This window comes from Zeus faber, assembly GCF_960531495.2.
Source record: "Zeus faber genome assembly, chromosome: 1".
Taxonomy (NCBI): domain Eukaryota; kingdom Metazoa; phylum Chordata; class Actinopteri; order Zeiformes; family Zeidae; genus Zeus; species Zeus faber.
The window spans coordinates 24,609,568-24,633,500 of record NC_137193.1 but is presented as its reverse complement, the minus strand read 5'-3'; the positions used below and the strand labels follow the sequence as shown (position 1 = coordinate 24,633,500).

The 23,933-nt window shown below is 45.9% G+C and overlaps 3 protein-coding genes across 3 annotated transcripts; all 3 read right to left on the bottom strand.

Moving 5' to 3' along the window:
• Nucleotides 1-431: 431 nt before the first annotated feature.
• twist1a (twist family bHLH transcription factor 1a) lies at nucleotides 432-2,084 on the bottom strand. Its single transcript, XM_080010362.1, has 2 exons — nucleotides 1,424-2,084; nucleotides 432-890 (listed from the first exon to the last, which is right to left on the bottom strand). The coding sequence occupies exon 1, from the start codon at nucleotides 1,963-1,965 to the stop codon at nucleotides 1,435-1,437; it is 531 nt and encodes a 176-aa protein (XP_079866488.1). The 5' UTR covers nucleotides 1,966-2,084; the 3' UTR covers nucleotides 432-890; nucleotides 1,424-1,434.
• A 1,761-nt stretch (nucleotides 2,085-3,845) lies between these two features.
• On the bottom strand, nucleotides 3,846-4,304 carry LOC307243306 (fer3-like protein; the record flags this gene model as incomplete). The annotated part of the gene is made up of 1 exon (XM_080018043.1): nucleotides 3,846-4,304. The coding sequence occupies one exon, from the start codon at nucleotides 4,302-4,304 to the stop codon at nucleotides 3,846-3,848; it is 459 nt and encodes a 152-aa protein (XP_079874169.1).
• Nucleotides 4,305-15,016: 10,712 nt separating this feature from the next.
• Nucleotides 15,017-18,495, bottom strand: polr1f (RNA polymerase I subunit F). The gene is made up of 4 exons (XM_080017221.1): nucleotides 18,235-18,495; nucleotides 16,728-16,869; nucleotides 16,148-16,356; nucleotides 15,017-15,851 (listed from the first exon to the last, which is right to left on the bottom strand). Exons 1-4 carry the CDS (start codon nucleotides 18,489-18,491, stop codon nucleotides 15,152-15,154), a joined length of 1,308 nt encoding a protein of 435 aa, XP_079873347.1. The 5' UTR covers nucleotides 18,492-18,495; the 3' UTR covers nucleotides 15,017-15,151.
• Nucleotides 18,496-23,933: the final 5,438 nt, after the last annotated feature.

Sequence of the window (23,933 nt, the reverse complement as noted above, 5' to 3'; positions counted from 1 at the left end):
TGGCACCTGCAGATGAGACACACTGACTTCTGACCTCTGAGGACATCTGGGAATTTGGTTCATGTTCTCATATAGTCCACTATTACTCCTTTTTAAACGGGCCACCGGTTTAATAATCGATTGCAACTCCCTAGTCAACAACACGGGGGAATATTTGATCAATTATTATTCTAATTTTGATTCTAATTTGAAGAAAAACAATTCTTCAGAGCCTTTGGTCGATGATGAAGCAAAAGGAAATGAACTGTTTCTAACTAGCTGAAGACACGAAGCAGGGGCTGCATTGTTCTCTTCACTCCCATGATGCAGAGTGATTTGGGTGTAGTCTATTGAGCCCCACATTACCTCATCTAGAAATTATTAATCTGTGAAATTCAGACAATTGAGAAGAAAGATGCTTTCATTTTTATTAAAAAACAACAATGAAATATTTACACTCAAAATGCATTGACTGGCAATTCGTTCTGCATTCTGTAATATTGCAATAATAAATAACTTCTGGGGTATCTGAGGAGGAAAGAATGTGTAGAAAAATAAATACAAATACTTCATCTGCCGTTGAAACCTTGTCACATGGAATGTGAAATTGTTTGTCATTCTCTGCAAGGAGTGCATAGTCTTTTTTTTTTGTTTGTTTGTTTGTTTGCTTACAACATTCATAGTCGAAGTGGCCGTCTGAGAGCAGAGCGTGACGAGCACGTTCTTCATATCTTTCTTATAAACCCTCCCGTGCACATATCACTGTCCGTGCAATGGGAGATTTGTAGGCCCGCTCTGCTGTGAGGGCTGAAAGTCCAGCGTCGAGGCCGGTCTCTGAGTCTATCCTGGGCCTGTGTTGGGTCCAGGCGTCCAGGGTTTGACTGGTCCAGTGATCCATTAGTCTGGAACATCTATAAAGAAGAAGAATAGTTTTCAAGATTAGGGACCAGCAACAGCCAAAATAATAGCGAGCACAATTATAGGCCACATATGGGTCCACATTGCATTCATAAGTTGTAATTTATAAGTGTAAGTGCAGAAATTGAAAGGCCTGCATGAAGTTTTGTATACCATTAATTATATAATATATGAGATAAGATAAGATCTGATGATACGATATGATATGATAAGATAAGATAGGATACGATAAGATAAGAAGATATAAGATAAGGTTATATAAGATAAGATAAGATAAGATAAGAAAAGAAGATACAATAAGATTAGAAGACAAGATAAGACACAATAAGATAAGAAGATTTAAGATAAGGTAATATAAGATGGGATAAGATAAGACGAGACGATCGAACACGATCGGATTGTAAGATAAGAGCAGATCAGAACAGATCGGATCACATCGTATCAGGTAAGATGAGATGAGAAGTTGGACTTAATGAACGCTGCAGAGTAGAGCCACCCACGCCATCATTCGCGCCATCACGCATACCGTCGTCCACCTCAGCGGGACGCGGCGGACAGGGAGCACGCGTCCCCCATCCTCCACACGGAGAAGGCGTAGCTCAGCCGCTCGTGCGCCACGTAGCTGCAGCTGGTGCCGCGCGGCGCGTCCAGCTCGTCGCTCTGCAGCACCTGGCACAGGAAGTCGATGTAGCGCGCGGCCAGCTTCAGCGTCTGGATCTTGCTCAGCTTGTCGGACGGCAGCGTGGGGATGATCTTGCGCAGCGACGTGAACGCCTCGTTCAGCGACTGCGTCCGCTGCCGCTCGCGGACGTTGGCCATCACACGCTGCGTGTGCACGTCCTCGAACGAGGCCGGGCTGCCGCTGCTGCCGGCGTCGCTCTCGCGCCCTTTCTTCTTCCCGCCGGGGCTCGGGCTCCCCGCCGCGTCCCCTTCGTCCTCCTCGTCCGTGGCGGCCCTCCGCCGGGTCTGCGGCGGGGCCCGCCGCTTCCGCGCACCCCTCCGCGGCTGGCGGTCCGTCTCCTCCTCGCTGTTCCCCGCGCTGTCCATCGGGGAGTCCTCGTCCCGCATGGCGTGGTGTCCGTCCCCTTCGCGCGCTTAACGGCTCGCAACTAATAACAATAATAATAATTTAAAAAAAAATAATAATAATACAAAAATAAATCCCGTGGAGAAAAGGGAAGGGATGTTTTAGGTTGAAATGCGTAAAGAAAAGTGCACCGTCCCCGGTCGGGGTTCTTATAGCGCGCGAGGGTTTTGGGGAACTTTGTGATTGGGTGAGGAGGGGTGTAACATAATACTGCGAGGAGAAGGGAGGCACAAAACTATGCAACAATATCAGAAAAAGTGTTTACTCCTTCTTTCGAACATTCTCCAAGACATGTCGAGGATTTGTATGCATATAGCAAAAACCTACAGTATGAAAAAAGGTATAGTTTGATTTTGTGCCATATTCTCAAATCGGGAAAGAGTGAGAGCAAATACACCATGGTTTGTTTGGGGTTTTTTTCTTACTATTTCTATCTATTTTATTTTTCAATTGTTTTCTTTTTTCTATTTTGTAATGTCTTTCTATTTCTATTTCTATTTCTATATACGTCCTGCGCACAGCCCATGTAGTTTCAATTCATATCTTTGACGTTGCATTTTGACAAAAATTTTTGGACTTCTTGGATTCCTTTAACCCACGGCAATTTATTCCAGGGGCAGGCCTAAAGGCCTAAATATATATAACTATTGATCCCTGCATAAACTGATCAAAAGCTATAAACCTCATCATGCTCTCGTAGACAGGAGCAGTGTAAGTGGAAAAGCCACTGAAACACAGGAGGTTGGAACAGCAGGGGTGTGCTCATAAGCACCAGACCAAGGTGTTTATTTTCCCGTCAGCGGCTCGCCGTTGAGGTATGCGCTTAAATGGGTCCGACTCCCGCAGGGCCCTCGACACAGCGGCTCAGGTTTAAAAGACCGGCCGTCCCAGGGAGCGCTGAGGGCGGATCCAGGCTCACAGCGGGTCGCTGATGCGGCCGACGGCTGGAGCGCTGTGCAAACATTGGAGGCGAGAAAGACGGAGTGGGGGAGACGAACACACCCTCACGCACGCGTGAAAGCGAACACGTTTTGGACAGTCACGCACGCACACGCGGACACAAACAGGGCCTATTGCCTGCTCATGTATGGCCACCCGGCTTCCTATGGCCTATCACGGATATTGAAAAAAGAAATCCAACAAACGATTCTGCTGTACAGCCGAACAGAGTTATCGAGCGTCCTGGCAGTGGTTTGAGATCGACATAACACTGCCCGCCAGGAGGAACCTGTCGCTAATGATAGATCAAAAGCCTCTTATCTCCCGCTTCAATTTTCACATCGGTGTCAAAAACTGTCCGCCACGTCGGAATCGGCTATTCACGTCGGCGACAGCAGAGCAGCAGGACATTTCTCATTTACGTTTATTGAATAAAATCTCGAGCTGATTGTAGGGTAGATAAACGTTAACGACTAGCAAGGTAAAGTAAAGCCGGATCCACGGCGCTGTCCGTGGTGCTGAAATGACACCTGAAATTCCGCAGCACACCTGCCCACACCCCATACAGACATGTCATTCAGAGCCTATTTCCCTTCCTGAAAATGAATTTCTGCCTTACGCATTCAGCCTCAAAATGTACATCCCCATACGGATAATTTAAGGCAAGTTATTAATTCCAAAATATTTTCTTTTTTTTATTAAATGTATCTGAAATTGATAACCATTTCACTGCTTAAAAATACATTTATGCACTTACTTACATTAACTGTTTGTCGGTTATAACATTGTCCTGGGCATGGTTGATTTAAACAGGCAAATCTATGAAATATAACCATGAGAGTTTTCAAAATGCAATAACAAAATAGCATAAACGTTTGTTCGGAAATAGCTTTGGCGAGTGTCCTTTGAGCACAGAGGGTGATCAGGTATTTTCCAGCAGGTCAGTCATGAAAGAGATGTAGACAATCGCCAGGCGAAGGGTTTCGATGCGCGACAGCCGCTTCTCGTACGCGAACGTGGGCACCTTCCTCCTCAGCTCGTCGAAAGCCTCGTTCAGGCTGAACATTCTTTTTCTCTCCCGCACATTGGCCGCCTGTCGCTGCACCACGGTGATGATCCTCCTGCGCCTGGACCTGCCGGCGTGCGCACTGCAGCTGGATCCCTGTGCGCACAGGTGCAGGTGCTGGGGCTCCACGGCCCCCAGGCCGCTTTCCCTGCTCCAGGACGAGTCGCACAGCCGCACCCGGTAGTTCGGGCAGGTCTGTGGGTGGGCCACTTGCTGCTTTGCGCCGAGTGCGCACTTGTACGGAAACTCCATCGCGTTCATGTCATTGACAAAGTCAATCAGAGTCAACTCCGCACAGCGGCCTTGCGCCTCCATGTCCTGACCATGAGGGTCAGACCAGGACCCCCCCTCAAATAACGGAGCGGCTTTTATAGTTTTAGCGCTCGTTCAAGCGCAAAAATCGCTGAAAACCCAAAGGTTTAAGGATAGGATGTGAGGTCAAAGTTATTCCCTAACGCTTGAGCTTTATTCCAAGGGAATTCCAGCCGCTTTTAGATCCGGTCAGTGCGCGGCACGGTGAGATCCTCTTTGGCTCGAGTCCAAGGGCCATTTCCCACTGGTTTAATAACTCCCAATGCCATCTCACAGCGCGACATCTTTTATGTCCCCTTTAGCCCTTAAATGGAGTCCATTTCAGAGCGAGACGATGAGTGAGAAGAATACGACGAGTGAGGCTTAAAAAGCCTCGAAGGAAGTCAGAGGGTCCAATCACTTGATGTCTAAGACCTTTAATGAGCTTCTGGAGAAGGGAGGCTCTTGACAGAGGGGTCACCCGGTTTTATTTGCACTTTTCGCTCTGTTTCAGAGGCTAGATAATGACACTTTTATCACTTACACAGGCCAAGAGAAGACCAAACAGAACATTCCCTCACAGTCACTACACACCACAAGCTTTTCTGTTGCAAATTATAGCAAACAGCTCCCGTTTCCATGGCAGGACAGTCTCTAGCTCCGAAGGGCTCCTGAGAGGGCCAATGAGTATAAATGAGGGCTTCAGTTCCCAAGAAGGAATGTTGATCATTCACCATAACAGGTCCCATGATTCCTTCATCCTCATTAAGAACAGTAGTTGAAAATTGCGATGATCATGACACACAGCAAAGGCAAATAATGCCTCAACAGTAGATCCCATAATTTTAACGCTAATCCACATAAATAACGGTTTGGGCAAGAATGCCAGGAAATATGAATGCTATAGTTGTCTTTTCTCTCTTTTAGTGACCATAGTCCTCAATCTAGTGCCGTTAGTACGATTTTCTATTTCACAAAAGTGTTGAATTCAATAAGCAAATTTGTGAATATCTGCAGCTTCATTAAAGGACACTTAAAGGACGCTTTAAAGTGAAACAAATCCATCCTTGCACTACTGTGCTAATTGTCTGTTGTGTTTTGTTTTTTTCTCTACCTTACGAGAAACCCTAACCCAGAACATATATAGTTGTATTTTTTGTAGGGGATACAGAGTCGATTTTATTTATATGTTGCAACTGCACAGAGCCCCAGCCAAAGACTCTATTTGGAATGTGTCCTGCTCAGTATACCTTTAGTATTTTTGTTCTGTCAAAGGAAGAGATTGCGCATCCATATCCCCACAGCTCTTACCTTCAGGTTAGCACTGCTCTTAAAGGATAGGTTTGTTATTTTTCAACTTAGGCCTTATTACAAATGTTGGTTCCCATCATTTATAGCTGTTATTGCGCAACCTTGTTGACCGCTTCACGATAGAGAAACTTACCGCTCTGCTGCAGCCTCTCACTGTGCAATGGGAATGATGAAGCAGTGCAACTGTCTCTTACATTAGCATGGATGAAGCCAAAAGAGCGGATTTATGTAAGTCCAAAAGAGTCAATAAAATTCTGGAAGAACATGATAAAATACGTTCTGACCATATTGCGAGGTTATGCTATGAACAGTTATTAATGATGGGAAGCAAGGCCTGGGTTGAAAAATATCGAATCTATCCCTTGAAGTTTCTGAAGTTCAGCTATTTCCAGAAGGCTGACAAAAGCCAAATCATTCAAGACACAAGAAAAGACAGCGTTACTATGTACAATGAGCATGCCTGGTCGGATGTCCCACACCTTTGACACGTACAAGGCAAGAAGCAGAAAGATATCGGCGCCTTCCTAAAATAATGGCATTAGTCATTTTTTGACAAAAGTGATTTTTTTGCCCTAAATCATCTCCTCATGATGCTGGCCACCTCTGGTAAAATCGCCTATCTCCTCAGTATGTCAATAATCATCTATTGTCATAACCTTTTTGAATGAAATCATTAATAAATATATGTTTGGTTCAGTTTTTTGTGTTTTATGAAAAACCTGAAAAAATGACTCACGTCATTATTTTTGGAAGGTGACGATTTCAAATCCATGGTATAGATAACATAATAACTTTCATTAATTTATGTGCATGGATGGATTGTCACTACCCCACCTAATTTAGGTGGTTCTTTTCTGATAAACCCCAGTTACACACACACACACACACACACACACACACACACACACACACACACACACACACACACACACACACACACACACACACACACACACACACACGCACACACTACTTCTTCCTCCCTCTGTTTTCCTGCCAGGCGGATAAACATGATGGGACATTCCGCTGGTTGTCGTGGTTACGCTGAGAAAGCACAGCTGGGCGGGAATAATATGAGGTAATCTCACCCCAGGGCTGCTGGGCAAATATTGGTCTTAAATAAGGTGAAAAACCCCAAAAGAGACACAAACACAGACACACACATACACAGGTTTATCCTAGTTGTGTTTGCGTGAAAGACATAATGACCCACATCCTGCTTATTGTTTGTTACGACTGTTCAGCGGCATCACTGCTGCGGATGAGATGCAATATAATGCTCGGTGTAAATAGCTGTTAGTGACATGACACTCAGTGGAGCTAGTGTATGGTAGATACGTTTTAGAGCAACTGCAGAGAGACAGCACTCAAAATCTATTTATCGTTCTCGGGTCTTTAAATAAAGGGAATTTAAGACATGGACTGTGGAAATACAAGCAGTTTATTTACTGTCTGAGCAGAGAGGAGAACACGCTGGATTACCGCTACCGTCCACAACGCGACACAGGCGCTGTTGTGTCTTAAATCAGCATTTGAGAGGACAGCTGTATGCCAACACGCACCAGGGTGAGTTTTGGAAAAACAAAACATCACCTTCAGCATAGCAATTCCAGAGATATATATTTCTATTGATACCTTTGTTGAGATGAACCTGTTTCCCTGCATACATTTGTATTATTCCTAAGATATTAAGCCAAATTCCAAATTAATAGTAGTCTACTATAGACGTTATACTTCATAGTTAAAACCAGATGCCATTGTTACATAAGGGTGTATTTCATTACAGACAATTAATTGGTTATATGACTTCCTGAATTGTAGTTCGATATAACAATAACCATAATAAATTACAGAGTAAAAGGGCCATGTATTTATTGTGTCTGTGTTATGAAATAATTTTATTATTTTTGTGTTTTCATGTTCTGGATGCCACAGAGAAGCCAAAGGCCTAAGACAGCGGAGAACGTCTCCCCATTACACATTACACATACATTTTTTTTTTTGTCATTTAATAAGGAAAATAAATACATCTATGATGAAAAAAAATTGAAGTAAAAACACTGTTACTATTGGTTTTGATTTTGGCTCTGATCGCACAGAGATATCAGATCTGAGAGATCTGAGCGGAGAGATTGGAGAGTGGAGGTCCCGGATCATGTCCCACCACAATTTAAGCCCTGCTTATATGTCATCTTGAATTGTAGTTAGTTATAACATTAACCTTAATAAATGACTCAGTATTGCAAACAGGGCTTGTACATCGTTTCATCACACACCTCACACCGACTAACCTGGACCCCATGCATCTATCTATCTATCTATCTATCTATCTATCTATCTATCTATCTATCTATCTATCTATCTATCTATCTATCTATCTATCTATCTATCTATCTATCTATCTATCTATGACATTATCATTTAACTGATTACTTTTGTGATGTCTACAATGTCTATGTTTTGTTGTGTGAAAAGAGATGCCGATTGAACCCGGTTGGGTATGATGAGCAAGATCGTTTTTTTTCGTCACAAGGCCGGCGTCGTTTGTTTAGGTTTGAGGCGTGCGGTGATAAAGAAATCATCAGAGTTCATACACACAGTGCTCTGTTTCAGGGCAGCCAGAGCTGTTCTCACCACGTAAATCTGCGTCTCCGCCCCTCCTCTGGCTCGGCCCACAGAGAGCTATTAGAACACAGCCAGGACTCTCCCAGCACTACTGTAAATCTGAAACTAGACACCCCCCTCTCTCCCACACTCTCTCTCTCTCTCTCTCTCTCTCCTCTGTATCTATATCTCTACTCGAACCCTGTCTCACTATCCCTCACACATTCTCGCATGCGCTTACTTGTTTTTATTTGACTGCTACACGTTCACGGCTTAAAACAAACAAACACACACTCGTCCGCGCATCATGGGTGAGTTTTTGTTTTTTTTTTCCCGCAAAGAGGCCGCCGTGCGGTACCATCGAGTCACCGTGACGCGCTCGGAGGGGGAGAGAGTTTTGCCGTCGAGCGCTTACATTGGCAACCTCCAGACATAATGTCGCCAACGAACCTCTTTGAATTTCATCGATTCTTAGAGGGAGAGGGCGAGGCTGACAGAGAGGGAGGGCAAGTGAGGAAGGCGGATACGGAGGGCGAGACTGAGGGGGGGCAGAGAGAGAGAGAGAGAGAGAGAGAGAGAGAGAGAGAGAGAAACAGAGGGATCGGAGGAGTTAGAGAGATGAGTTTAACTTCTGACCTCTGTGCTTCTCCCTCTCTGTCACTCTGTTCCCCTCTCTCTCTCTCTCTCTCTCTCTCTCTCTCTCTCCTTCCCTCTCTCTCTCTCTCTCTCTCTCTCTCTCTCTCTCTCTCTCTGTCTCTTTCCACACCGAGAATAAATGCCCCTGTCTTTTTAAGCTGACTCATGGGACCCTTTGTCCCACCTCCCTCGAAATCCAGCCTTGTGATTGGCTGGCTTCCACAGCCAACCCCTGGCTGTTTACACAGCTGGGCGGCCAGTGGAAGACCGGGTGCCTGCATACTGTATATAAGTGTGTGTGCGTGTGTGTGCGTGTGTGTGCGTGCGTGTGTGCGTGCGTGCGTGTGTGTGGCAGTTTGAGAAACCCCAACACCACATCATATATCTCCTTAAGCCCCCCCCTCGAAACCTGTACCTCCCACTCACCAAACCACTTAGTGCCCTCAACTCCCCCAAACCAGCCCCTCAATCCACCCTCCCAACCCCTCCACACACTCCCCCCCCCCCCCCCCCCCCCTGTCAGCACCTTACCTCGACACCCCACCCCCCACCCCCACCCCGAAAACTCCGCTCAGCTCTCTGAGTAATGTCAGTGTTTATTTTCTGAGAGAGGGTCGCCGGCTCTTTACTCTGTATTTTCAGGGTGCAGTGTTTCATTTGTTTAAAGGGTCATGTTTTTGACTGGGATTTGTGCCTGAGGTGTCTGATTGGCTTGGGGGGCACAGGGGTGGCCATCTCTGATGGTGATGATAATAATAATAATGGTGATGATAATAGCGATGATGATGTGATGGTGGTGGTAGGGGACGGTGGCGACATTTTTGAAACGCAGTCATTGGACAGGAACTGTGTGTCTGCCTGCACGTGTGTGTGTGTGTGTGTGTGGGTGTTTGCGCGCGTGTGTGTGCGCGTGTGTGTGTGCGTACAGTAAGTGTGTGCATGAGTGTGTGTGTGTTTCACTGTTGTTCTTTGTTGCCTGCTGTGTCATGTCGGTGTTACTGTATCCCTTTGTGTGTTATTGTTAATGTTTTGCACACAGGGTGCACAATACATCACAATATTTGAACAATATTTGATTAAAGAGGGTGTTTTGGTTCAAATTCCTCAGGCATGTGCATTTATTTTTTATCTCACGATTCAAGGATGAACACCATGTGTGTTTGTTTTACAGCCAGAGGGATAATTCCTGTATGTATTACATGTAGTGGTTATTTCCCATGATGATTACAGCTCTGACAAGCCAATGGCTGTACTGCCACGGTGAAACCACTGAGGCCGTTTTTGTTTGTCCCTTATGTTTGTTTTTTTTGCCACTTGTCAGTTGAAGTCAGTGTTCGAACAAGGGCATTTCTTTCACCCTCTTGTCAATGACTTTCCATGCTTTTCCAGTGTTTTTCATGTACACAGTCATTAGCGCAGCACCGGCCACCCAGGTTTCTCTGGGACGGCCCATTGTTCCGAAACCCCAATAGTCTGAAAAATGCCAGGTTAGAGATGGTTAAGTCTATGTTTAAGGTTAGAGATGGTTAAGTTTATATATTAAGTTAGAGATGGTTAAGAGTAAGTATTAGGTTAGAGATGGTTAAGTTTAGGTATAAGGTTAGAGATGGTTAAATGTATGTACAAGGTTAGAGATGGGTCAGTTTAGGTATAAGGTTAGAGATGGTTAAATGTATATACAAGGTTAGAGATGGGTCAGTTTAGGTATAAGGTTAGAGATGGTGAAGTTTATATATAAAGTTAGAAATGGTTAAGAGTAAGTATCAGGTTAGAGATGGTTAAGTTTAGGTATAAGGTTAGAGATGGTTAAGTTTATGTATAAGGTTAGATATGGTTACGTTTATGTATAAGGGTAGAGATGGTTATGGTTAGGGTGTCGTCCATGTCCAATGGCATAATTTTCAGACTGTTGGGGTTTCAGAATAATGGGCTGTTGGAACAATGGCGTGGCACCGCTTTCTCTCTCCCTCTTTCTTTCCTTCCATCTCACTCCTTCTCAGTCACTTTGCTGCCCTGTGCTTTGACAAGACCGTCAGAAAATGCAATAAAATATTTAGTTGTGTCCTGGGTATTGTCCTGTCAGGCTACAGAACTAAACATGAGATCATTTTTTCCAGAGCCAAAAGTTTTTTTATTTTCTTTCCCTTTTGGCTTATTTATTTTTCTGTGGTTTTGGGAGGTTGCGACTGAATGTCTGATCCTTTGGTGTGTGTTCCTCTCCTCTCCTCTCCCCTCGCCTCACCTCCTTTCCTTTCCTTCTCTCTTCTCTCCGCTTCTCGTCTCTTCTCCCTCACTCTGTTTTGATTTAGGAGCAACAGAGAAAAAAGATGATATTTTTTTAACATCTCTGCTGAATTTTTCCACAATAAATCATCATGTTCAGTTGGACTCTCAAATCCACAAGAGTGCACATTGACATCATTTAGCCCCATTCTTTCAATATTAGATTTTCCCTGCCGTTGATCTTACGGCTTAGCTAGTTACTATCATAATAGCAGTGAAAAGTTTGCCAGAGTCTCCCTAATTTCCCCTCTTGTGTCTCTTCTTCACTATATTTCTAAAACCCATTTATGAGTGTAGGAGTGACTGCTGGGTCTGAACACTGTCTAGACTCCGGTCAGCCTCCCAATATCTCTTGATTACACTTGGCCTTATTAATCTTATTGGCCTTACTTACACACACATACACACACACACACACACACACACACACACACACACACACACAGACATACACACACACACACCCACACTCACACCCACACCCACACCCACACACACACACACACACACACACACACACACACACAAATACAAGCAGCGCGCATGAGCTTACATACACACGCACAAACAACCCTCAGACGCAAAGATAATGAAAGATAATCAAACCTTCTCGGCTCCATTTGGACTTTTCTTGGACTTTGTGGGAGGAAATATCATACTCTGTTATCTGATCTTATTTCCTCTTATTAGATTTTATCTTTAGACGTTTCTCTGATGACTCCGCAGAATATCCAGCATGAAAACGGACACACACAGACACGTTATCTATTCTCTAGGGTAGAGTGATGTTACAGGTAACACCCATGTCGTCTTCTCCGGGGTTACTTGGGGAAATAAGTGAGTGGGTGTCAGGAACCATGGAAACACACAAACCCTGGGAATCAAACACACCGAGTTAGAGCCATGTTTGCCTTGGGGGGCGGGGGAGGGTGTTAATTGTGTGTGTTTTCGTCTATGTTTGCTCACATGCGAGGGCCGGCATCCATGCACATGTATCCCATGGTCCCCGGAGAAAGAATTTTGGCTCTGACCATTTGTTGCACAGGCAAATACCTGGAGGAGAAAGCTGAACGCACAATAAAAGTGGAGATGCAAGGCAGAAGTGCCAAAAAATCCCCCAGAAATCCCTTTGAAATAGCCATAAAGGGATTTCACGGATGTCAGAGAAGGACAGGCTCTGATATAAGTTTCAGCCCCGGGTTGAGCCGCGTTGGAGGAGAATCGGGCACTGTTGCACGGCTCTGACTGGTGGAACACTTAAGACTTTACGACCTGCTGCCATTTGGGGCTCTGGGAGGACGCAGCGTGCTGACCACACAACTAATTAGGTCTAGTTAAAGGGGGTGTGCAAGGATAGAGGTTTGAGGTCTCTGGGCTGTGGAGCTGGTGTGTGTGTGTGTGTGTGTGTGGGTGTGCGTGAGTGATTATTGAGTAAGTCGGTCAGTCAATATGCATGTGGTGTGTGTTTGTTTTACTTAGTGAGGAACGGTCTCTGAATTGACTTTCTTTTGAATTTTTTGGTTTAGAAGTGCACCAGTAACATGGGTCCTCATTTACCAGGTGTATTTACTCGGACCTCACTTTGATACCAGTACAATAATGTGTGTATGTGTGTGTGCGTGTATGTGTGTCAGTGTATGGGCATGCGTGTGCGTGTGTGTCCTAAACTGGGGCTGGGTGCCGTTTGTTCTCCATAGAGATCGCAGGGCTCCCCTCATGTAGGAGCCGCCAGGCCTGGAAACTCTGACACACGGAGATAGAGATGTACAGCCAACCTATGGACGCACACACAAACAAATGACTCGTCCAAAGCAGAGAGAAAGAGAAGGAGACAAACAGACAGAGGTGTAGGATGAGAGAGTCCGGGCTGTTCAAGGAAAACAAAACATTTAAACACTTTTCCCATTGTCTCCCCCGCCCTTCCCTACCAATCTGCCATGGACTCATGAAGATAAATGGCCGTGCCTAGATATGAGAGTCCAGTGGCAGGAGGGTGTCAGGCCTGGAATGCGTGTGAACTGCACGCGGACTACTATAAATCAGAAAGGGGGGTGGGAGAGAGAAAACAGAAGTGGGGAAAAGAGAGGGGGGTTGAAGGGAGGGAGTAGTCGGAAAGCTGACAAGATAAATGATTGGTGATGGGATGGAGGAGGTGTACAGGTGCACCAGGGCAACACTAAGTCAGCAGTTTGGAAGGAGGAGTGTGGAAGCGATGAAGACGGTGCAGGTCATGGGGGGACGGCGTCCTCCTGATGAAGGCTACCTGGAGTGTCTCATTATTCTTATCACATCTCCAGCGAAAGACTGAGATACATGTGCTGCACGTGGTGCCTAATACAGGCTCGTGTTAAGTCTGGAACGAATAGAGAATAATAATCACAATAAAATTCAAGAGAAAAGTGAAGTAAAAATATAATTGTCAAAACAATTGTCAAATATGTACAAATTGCCAAAAAATACCAAAACAAAAAAACAATTTACAACTTGCAACAATTACAATTATATACAAATATGACCCATTTACTTTCAATTACTTGTGATGATGCAAAAGCTGGTTGAAATATTTCCTATATTGTTCCAAAAAGCTCCAGTGAATGAGGGCAGTGTGAGTTAATGTAGGTTTATAATAGCTATTTATTATTATACTTAAATATAAATGTTGTTCAATTAAGAACATGTTCTAGAAAACTATGTTTTTGAAGACACAACTCTTAAAAATGATCACAAAGCCCTGAAGCGTTGTTCCTCTGAATTTTAGAATCGAATATTAATCTTAATAAATATATAGTGGACAATATAGCAAACTAAAATACAACCCAGCATTTTTTCAAAATTACCCAAATCTGCCATTTCATTGCATTTTATTTGCTATGTGGATATGCAAAGCCAGGTACTTACTTCGATGTGTAGGTGAGAAAGTCAGGCGAGGGAGGGAATGAGATGCCCCGGAGATGAGCTGCCTTTAGAGGTTCTTATCAGACTCCTTTCAAGGCGGCGCTTGATAAGAACAAACGCTGTCACCTCACACCTTATTAGAGCCCCCCACGATGGGAGGGGGTTAAGAAAATAACACTGCTCTTTAAGTTGTCTTTCAGCACCTTCCTTGCCTGGCTCACATGGTCGCTGGTACAGGAGAATCTGCACTGAAAACAGAAGCTGTGGAACCAAACAAAACATCTTCCTATATCCAATATACTCCAATATCAGTTCCCTTATGGTAATGATACTGTAAGTACACTGAAGGTATCTTCTAAAGCCAAATCTATTAAACATAATAAAATAAACACTAGCAAGACACTTCATCATTTGAAACATGGAACTCTTTATTAAAAACAAGAACAATTGATTTCATATTCATTTGTTGGGTCGAAACCACCCTCAATTCTTATCTCCACAACGCAAAATTCTTACACACTTGGGCCAGTGTGTCAACCAAGTTTTCCAGAAAAAAAATTGAAGAAAGGGGTAGAGAACAGGGCACAAGGGTCAAGTTTCAGAATAAGTCTGTAATCTTGGCACAACTACCCTCAGGTAAAGGCGTGGAAGGTGAGGGATTACCGCAATTCCTGCTGGTAATCATTGATCTTTATCATTTAACAAACATGGCAGTTGCTTGCTGGGTTGTGGTAATCAAAGTGAAGATCCACGTTATCTGTGGTTCTTAGCACATCTGTTGACTTTGGGAAACAGCTCAGCGCCCCCTTTTGGGGACTGGAGCAAAGTACATGTACAATGGCAATATTGGAGATGGTGATTGTCTTTCGTTTTCCTCTTGTGTCTCAGAGTCCTCAAGACATTGAACGGGATTGTACATGAGGCTGCACTGTCTGTGTCCTGCTTAGAACGCTTTATAAGCTAAAAAGAATGGGCAAAAGGAACCAAGAAGAAAAAAAACAAAAACCCAAAAAACAACGGATAGTTTATTCTACATGGGGCCAAAACTTGATAGTAATAACATTTCAAGCATTTTCAATATAACACTCATTGACACCCATATATCAAATCACAACTCAATTTCCCCATTCAACACCAGTCTGTCACTTCTGAGTTTCACTTTTCCGCTTTTTCTTTGACTTTGGCGTTTCAGGCTCTCCATTCAGACCTGGTGCAAGCTCAGCCGCCGCTTCCAGCTTCCTCTTCTTCATTGGTTTGTCACTGACGTAACCGCTGGAGTCACTGCCGTGGACCTCCAAGACGGGAAGCACAATTTCTTCACTCGCTTCCTTTAGTCCTTTATTCTTCTTCGTTTTCTTCCTTTTCTCGACCGCTTCCCCGTGTGCGCCCTCTGTCGCCACATTGAGCTCCTGCGCCTCGAGGCCGCGCTGTTCGCAGAGCGCTGAAGCCGCGACCTCCTCGTCCACTTTCTCCTCTGTGACTTTGTGTCTTTTCTTCCTCTTCTTCTGCTTCCCCCCTTCTTCCCCCTGTGTGCAATCTGCCGCCACGTTCAGCTCCTGCATTTCGGGGACGTGCTCCTTGGCGGCCAGTGAAGCTGGAGCCTCGTCCACTTTCTCCCCTTTGACTTTGTGTCTATTCTTTTTTTTCTTTCCCCCTTCTCCGCCAGGTGTGCCGTCTGTCGTGCCGTTCAGCTGCTGTGTTAGAGCCCCGTCAGCTTCCTCTTCGGGGAGCCTGTCTCCAGGGGAGCCCTGGTTGTGTTCTGAAACCGGTTCCGTATCCACAGGCTCGTCTTCAGGGAAGAGAACCTCTGAGCTCTCCCCGATAGCAAGCAGCTCCTGCACCCTGAGACATTGAAACACAAGTTGCACCTATTAAATGAAAACCCGGATACATTTTGGTCGAAAATGTAATAAATACATTTACAACTCCAGCCACAAATTAATTGGGATTTCTTTGCAAGCCAATCCTTTTGTTGTTTTATGGTGAGAATTCATATTTTTGCAAGTGCGTGGTCGAAGTGAAAGTAAAAATCCATCCTTTTAATTGAGTTGCTTTCCCTGGTGAGTACAACCAGCAGTCGCACACAAAGAATTGTCAATGAAGTCCACACTCCATCACCACTAGCATCACACACTCACTTGGTTCTGTCCAGACGTCCCCTGATTAGGACAACACCCGCGTTGTCCGTGTCGATCTGGAACACCACAAACTCCAGGTCGGTCCCGATCTGCGGGCCTGCTTTGCGCCAGGTGTCCACGGAAACCAGGTTGGGCTTGGGAATGCTCGCGTTGAAGCAGCCGTTCACCAAGCAGCCGACATGGCTCGGCCCTAGTTTGTTCACTTTACCCTGGGTACAGAAGAAAGGAGGACAAAATCAGAACCCGTTTATTTGGCCTCATTGTTTTACATGCCATAATCATAAAATAGCTTAACAGCCTAAAAGAGGCAAACAAGAAAAAATATATATACAAAATATGTGCTCGTATTAGTTGTGTGTTATTAGCATAAATAAAAATGTAGATAGAATATTTTGTACAGGACAAATAAATATGTATACAATAATACCGGCATGGGTAACAATAGATGAGTAGGTTTAAATTATTACAATAAGTAACAGTTATTACGAAATTATAATAATGTCTACAGTTAAATATAAATGTCATCGCTAAATACAAGGGCATCATCAGGACAGTTCGGCTATTTCAACAGCAAACTTACCAGCAGTGTCTGCCCTCTCTTGGGGTTAAACACAATAAAGGTGGCCTCGATGTCCATGTGGATGTAGCCGCTGTCATCAATGATGTTTCCATACTGGCCCACGATCCTGATGTTATCATAGGCCAAAGGAACCCCTTTCAATCTGCAATGGAGGAACAGACAGTGAGATGTGAGAGAGGAACGGGAACATAAATCACATATTTGACTCCAACACCCGAGGGAAATTGCGACATTACAGGAGCCCACATCAAGACAATAGACAATAAAGCAATATGCAAGATAGATGAAAAACTGTATTAATCCCACATATACGTACACATACGTCGATCAGCCACAACATTAAAACCACTGATAGCTGAAGTGAATAACATCACTCACTTGTTTCAATGGCACCTGTCAAGGGGTGGGATATATTAGGCAGCAAGTGAACAGTCAGTTCTTGAAGTTGATGTGTTGGAAGCAGGAAAAATGGACAAGCATAAGGATCTGAGCGACATTTACAAGGGCCAAATTTGATGGCTAGACGACTGGGTCAGAGCACCTCCAAAAGGCCTGGTCTTGTGGGGTGTCCTCAGTATGCATTGTTAGTACCTACCAAAAGCGGTCCAAGAAAGGACAACCGGTGAACCGGCGACATGGTCATGGGCCCCAATTGAGCTGATTGAGGTGCGTGGGAAGTGAAGTCCAGCCCGTCTGGTCGGATTCCACAGTAGAGCTACGGTAGCACAAATTTCTGAAAATGTCGTGCTGGCTATGACAGAAAGGTGTCAGAACACAGTGCATTGCAGCTTGATGCGTATGGGGCTGCGTAGCTGTAGACCGGTCAGAGTGCCCATGCTGACCCCTGCCACCATTGAAAGCGCCTACAATAGGCATGTGAGCATCAGAACTGGAGCATGGAGCAATGGAAGAAGGTGGAAGAAGGTGGCCTGGTCTGATGAATCATGTTTTCCTCTACATCATGTGGATGGCCGGGGTTAGGGTCCGAGCCCATGGAGCATCTGTGGGATGTGCTGGAACAGCAAGCCCGATCCAAGGGGGCCCCACCTCACCACTTACAGGACTTAAAGGATCTGCTGCTAACGTCTTGGTGCCAGATACCACAGGACACCTTCAGAGGTCTTGTGGAGTCCAGGCCTCGATGGGTCAGAGCTGCTTTGGCGGCACGAGGGGACCTGCACAATATTAGTGGTGGGTTTTAATGTCGCTGTTAATTGGAGAACGTATGTCCACATCTACCCACAGAGTTAACATGTAGTGGCAATATGCTAACTATTAGTATGTTGCGAAGTTACAGCAGTTAACATCAACAACAATAGGCAATAATAATAAAGCAATATAGAAAAAAAATAAAAAAGGCAATATACCATAAACCTAAAAAACAACAATCAACAGTATCAACAATTCACAGTCGAACATAGGACACGTTGCATGTTTGCATGCACATATATATATGTGTGTATTTCAAAGTCATTATTAGTCCAAATAAAAGCAGAAAACCAACTACCTGTCAGAGTACTTGAGCAGCTCCGTGTCCAGCTCCTCCTTGATCCCAGTCCTCTTACTCCGCAGGAACATGGGGGACAGCGCCATGTGTTTCCTCCGCGTCTCCAGCACCAAACACGAGTACGGCGCCGCCACCAGTGCGGACGCGGTCGCGAACGACGGGATCAGACAGGGGAAGCTCTCCGGGACGCCCGGCAGCGCTGGCTCGTCCATGTTCACGTGTTGTGGCTCCGCGGCTCCGCGCGGGGGATCCGCCATCCTGGTTCCGCGGCGAGAACCAACGATCGGCGACTTCCGGCTTAAAGAAGGCGCTCCCCGCGTGTCACCAAATGATCAACTCTTCCGCGATGGCGCCCCCTGCGGGTGGGCGTGCGGTAGGACGGACAACCGCGTTCCTAAAACGCTCACCACGTTCCGCTTCGTATCGTGCGAAGCAGTTATACGGTATACCCCTCGGCTGTGACGTCACAGCGGTGTGACGCCCCACTGCTGCGTTTCATTTGATATGAACGCTGCTCAACCGCCTGACCCGAGGCCACGGGTAGGTTCACTGAAATGAAAGATTAACCGCAAATGCAATGATGCATTTTAAAAGGAGTGGTTACAAGGATCTACCCGATTTTGTAATTTTTGTATTTTATGTATTTAAAGGGTTATGTTTAAGATTATTTTGTTAATACTTAGTTTGAGGGTCTACTTTTCCCTGCAAGAATGCAAATATCAGGCATGTTCAAGAAGTGAAAGGTGAATTCGATTTTTGAAAGTGTTTATCAGTAAACTGTTTATATGGATAAGATAGAGAAAAATACCCCCATCAGCTCAAGTGACCAAGGGAAAAAATAACATATTGATTAGAAGACATCAGGGGTACAGCCCCGTCGGCCAGACATCAGAGAAAGAATAAACTCTTGATGTTAAAAAAAATTATGACTTTTTCAGTTTTGAATGGAATTCTGGAATTTGTACACAGTTATGGATTACCACTTTTACATTTATTTAGATACACTGAGATTGAGTATCTTCCAAGGGAGTCCTGGCTAAGACAGCAGCAATACCATGTTGCAAAACATATAAAAACATGGTGCGGTTTCCAAAACGTAAAATTTTAATATTTAAGAGTTATTATTTGCAGAATGTTGTTAAGACTAGAGATACATTCATCTATTTATTTCACATGTACTTAGAAGGCTATAGAGTGTGAATTACCTCCAACATGCAAGGCATAATACAAGAGATCCCGTTGTACGTGTGCATGTCTGTGATGTCTGAACACGCATTACAGGCCACACACACACACACACACACACACACACACACACACACACACACACACACACACACACACACACACACACACACACACACACGCACAGTTTTCTGAGATAGCAGCAATACAGGAGGTCACACAACCTGGTTCAGCATTTCAGAATGACACACACACACACACACACACACACACACACACACACACACACCAATATAATGTTACTGTTTTTTCATAGAGTGGCAACAAAGGAGGTCATGCAGCCTGGTTCAGCACTTCAGACTGACACACACACACACACACACACACACACACACACACACACACACACACACACACACACACACACACACACGCACACACACACACACATGCTTTCTGGAGTGCTGTGGCTCCCGCCTGTCCATTGTCAAAGTGATAAATAGTGACGCGGCTTCCTAGTCAGCAGCAGCTCCTGGTGGATTGTGCTGCAGTGGGTCCACACACACACACACACACACAGCGCGAGGTCCCATCTGAACCAAGAAAACAGTCTAATGAGCTATTGAATGGCATTGATGTGGTCAGTGTGGTTGTATGTCTGTAACAAGTCTCCCTTGGTTGCAGGGTAGCGATGGACCAGGACAGAGGTGGAACAAACGGCAGCCTTAGCTGGGCATTTATTGAAACAAAAGTCACAACGTTTGTCTTTTCAGACAAACATAAAAAGAATAATTGTAGTGTGCAGTCTGGAGTGGGAGACCAGCCCCGCTCTCAGGAGAGAGAGAGAGAGAGAGTGTAAAGTTAAAACGCAGCAAGTTTACAACACTAAGTGAATTACCTCAATCTTCTGCAGCTGCGCCCCCTTCCTGTTGCCTGCGCTGGCTCTCCGCACCTGCAAAACCACTCTCCACAACCACATACCTCCACTGCCCAACTTAGGGCAGTGGAGGTATGTTTGCTGTAGGGGGATACCCCCCAGAGCAAACTTAAAAGGCTGGAAAGCCAAATACCACCTTCATGCTGTGAAACCATTGGAGCAGGGTTTGGTCGGTATAGAGGGTGAACGGGCACCCCAGGAGGTAATACCATAGGGCGCTGATCGCCCTGTGGTATTATGGCCTTGTCTTCCGCTAGGAGAGCTTCCTGTTGGTGTACAACACCGTGTGTTCACCTCATGGGTCAAAACGGTTCCCAACCCTCCATTCGAGGCGTCTGTCTGCAGGACAAAAGGAAGAGAAAAGTTGGGTGTATGGAGCAGTTTACCCCTCTCAAACACTGGCCGGCACGGCCCCGTCCACTGGACCGGATCTGAGGCAGCCTTCCCTGTGACGTCTGTTAAGGGACCACGCTGATAAGTTTGAAGTAAAGTGCCTGTAATAGTCTGCCATCCCCAAAACTCTCATCACCTGTTTTTTTTTGTCCTGGGCCTAAGGCAGGCCACAATGGCTGCTGCCTTGTCTATCTGAGGACGTGCCTGCCCGTCACCCAAGTGGTACCCCAGATACTGTACCTCTCTCCGTCCAACTGCACACTTCTTTGGGTTGGCTGTCAGTCAGGCCTGCCTCACGTGCTCCAAGACAGCCTCCACCTGCCACATATGCTGCTCCCGGGTACAGTATGACTGTGGATGATAACATCATCCTGGAAGGCAGCAACATATGCTGCATGTGGGTGCAGCACTCGGTCCATGAGGTGCTGGAAAGTGGCTCGGGGCCTAAACAACTCAAACGGAAGTGTGAGAAGCTGGTACAAACCATCCAGAGTGGAGAAGGCCGTTTTTTTCCTCAAACTCTGGAGACAAGGGAATCTGCCGGTAGCCCTTGGTCAAATCCAGTGTCATGAAAAAGCAGGCGTGCCAAGCCGATCCAGGAGTTGGATTGCCATCAAATGTTGACACATCATTCACCCTGCGATAGTCCACACAGAACCATATAGACGCATCAGGCTTCGATACAAGCACTATGGGGCTACATCAGTCACTGTTGATCTCCGCCTGCACCAACTTTCTTTTGTGCTCAGACAGGCGATAGGGCTGTAAAAATGCACCCCCCTGGCAAGGGGGTGAAAACATTGACAAACCGTCACTGCAAATCGGCAACCTCTTCTCTCTCGCCCGGTGAGAGATGGTCATTACAAGGGACCAGGGTGGGTTGATTTGACTTTGGGACCTCTGGTCCCAACTCATCTCTCCACACTACAGTTGTTGCCAGAGAGGCAGGGGCTGCCTCCCTCCATGCTTTTAGGAGGTCTAAGCATACAACCTCATAATCAACGTCCCCCACTCGCCGTCTGACCACAAAGGGCCTTTGCCACTTGGGGAGTAATTTGGAGTTAGACGTGGGAAATAAAATTAGGACCTAATCCCTAATTTTCTCAGCTGAGGCCCTCTGTCATACAGGTGTCGTTGCCGTTCCTGAACCCAGAGCAAATTCTCCCGTGACAACTGCCCAAGTGTGTGGAGTTTTTCTCTCGGCTCCAGGATCTATTGAATCTCATTATTACTTGTGCTTGGACCTCACTCCCAGCTCTCCTTAAGCAGGTTCCACACACACCTGGGCTTTCCACCAAAGAGAAGCTCAAAGGGAGAAAATCCCGTGGAAGGCTGCGGAACATCCAACACTGCAAATAACAGAAAGGTCCACCCACCTAACAACCGATTTCGGCTATCCTCGTGAATGAACTTACGAACCATCTTCTTCAATGTTTTATTGATCTGTTTCACCACACCATTTGTCTGGGGATGGTACAAGCTGGTCTGAATGGAGTGAACAACAATTCGTACAGTTCGCTGAGTGTGGGTGACATAAATGAAGTGCCTTGATCAGTCGGAATCTCTTTCGGGATTCCAACTCGGGGAAAAAACACGAGACAGAGCCTGTGCAACACTTTGCAGAAATGCTACACAGGGGAACCGCTTCGGGATACCGTGTTGCATAATCCACCAGGACAAACATAAAGTGGTATCCCAATTTTTTCAAAGAGGACCTCACCACAGGGAAGGGGCGCAATGGCACTTTCGGGGTAGCAGGTCGATTAACTAACTGGCGAGCACCTTGTGTCGATTACGCACATTTTGGTATTTTTTAGTATTTATAGAGCTTATTGTGAGTAATCACCGGGTGTCATGACATTTCACTGCATATATGTATGAATGTATGTATATGTATGTGACAAATAATCTCTTGAACTTGAACTTGAACTTGAACAATGGCACTTTCGGGGTAGAAGGTCGATTAACTAACTGGCATTCCCAGCAGGATGCACACCACCGTTGTACGTCTGCTCATATACCCGGCCAATATGAACAGGCCATTATCTGGTTCAGTGTTTTGTCGTAACTCAGGTGATCAGCCATATGATTGTTATGAGCCGCCTGGAAAACCGTTTCCCGATGGGTTTTTCGGCACGAGCAAATGCGTAACCTCCTTCTCTCTTTGAGTGTCCTGACTCACCCTGTACAGTTTATCCTTGAGTATGCAGACGTACAGGTGTTACTATCGATGTTCACACGACTGTTTGAGGGGGCCATGGGGCCCCCTGTAGGTCCGAAGAGGGGACGCTGAGGGTGGGGCCCTGTGGGGAGGAAGGGAGAGAGGGGTTAGGCCATAGCATTGGCTGTTTTGGGAAAATCAATCAGGGAATAAAACTGGGTGTGTGTGTGTGTGCTTGTGGGTGCTTCCTGGGCAGCTCCTCCTAGGAGCCTCCTCAAAACCCAGCCCCCTGAAACTGTGGCGATCGTCTTCTGGGGTGTGACCCACCTGATCCAGAATGGCTAGCCTGAGGACATTGTAATCTGTTTGGAGGGCAGCCCGAAAGCCGTGTGCTGCCGCTTGCGCCCCCCATGTCATTAGTTGAAGCAGGAGCACTGCCCTCTCCACCCTCACGCCCCTGCAGTGCTCTCAAAAGTGGTGAGATACGCCTCTGGATCATCTGCCTCGGTCGTCCGGGGCACCATGATTGGTGGCGTACGGCCTTGGCCATGCAGCAGCCCTTGCAGCAGAGCAAATTTTTTAGCTGGCTAAGTAGCTCGACCAGGGCCTGTGTCTGCTGCTGAATTGCCAGCATCTGCTGCTGCTGGATGGCCGCCTGACCCTCCCATATCTCCACTAGGCGGCGAAGGGTCTGCCCCAGCAGAGGTTCACCCGGTCCTCCTGCTTGTCTGTCCATCGAGCCCCGAATTTAGCGCCACTGTTATAAGTTTCTGTATCGGTTGTGGGGTAGAGATGGACCAGCAGACAGTTGGAACCAAAGGCGGCCATTTATTTAAAGAAAAATGACAACGTTTATGTGGGAATCTACCCACAGGTAGGGGTTTAGGGAGGGAGACAGAGTCTTTCATGCTGTGGGTTGCCAACATGGCGAGAGTTTTTTTTAAATAATAAAGAATAATGACTTCAGGTGCAGGAGGAATGGCGTTCTGCTCTGTCTCCTGGTCGGCTGACGAGCCCTCGCGC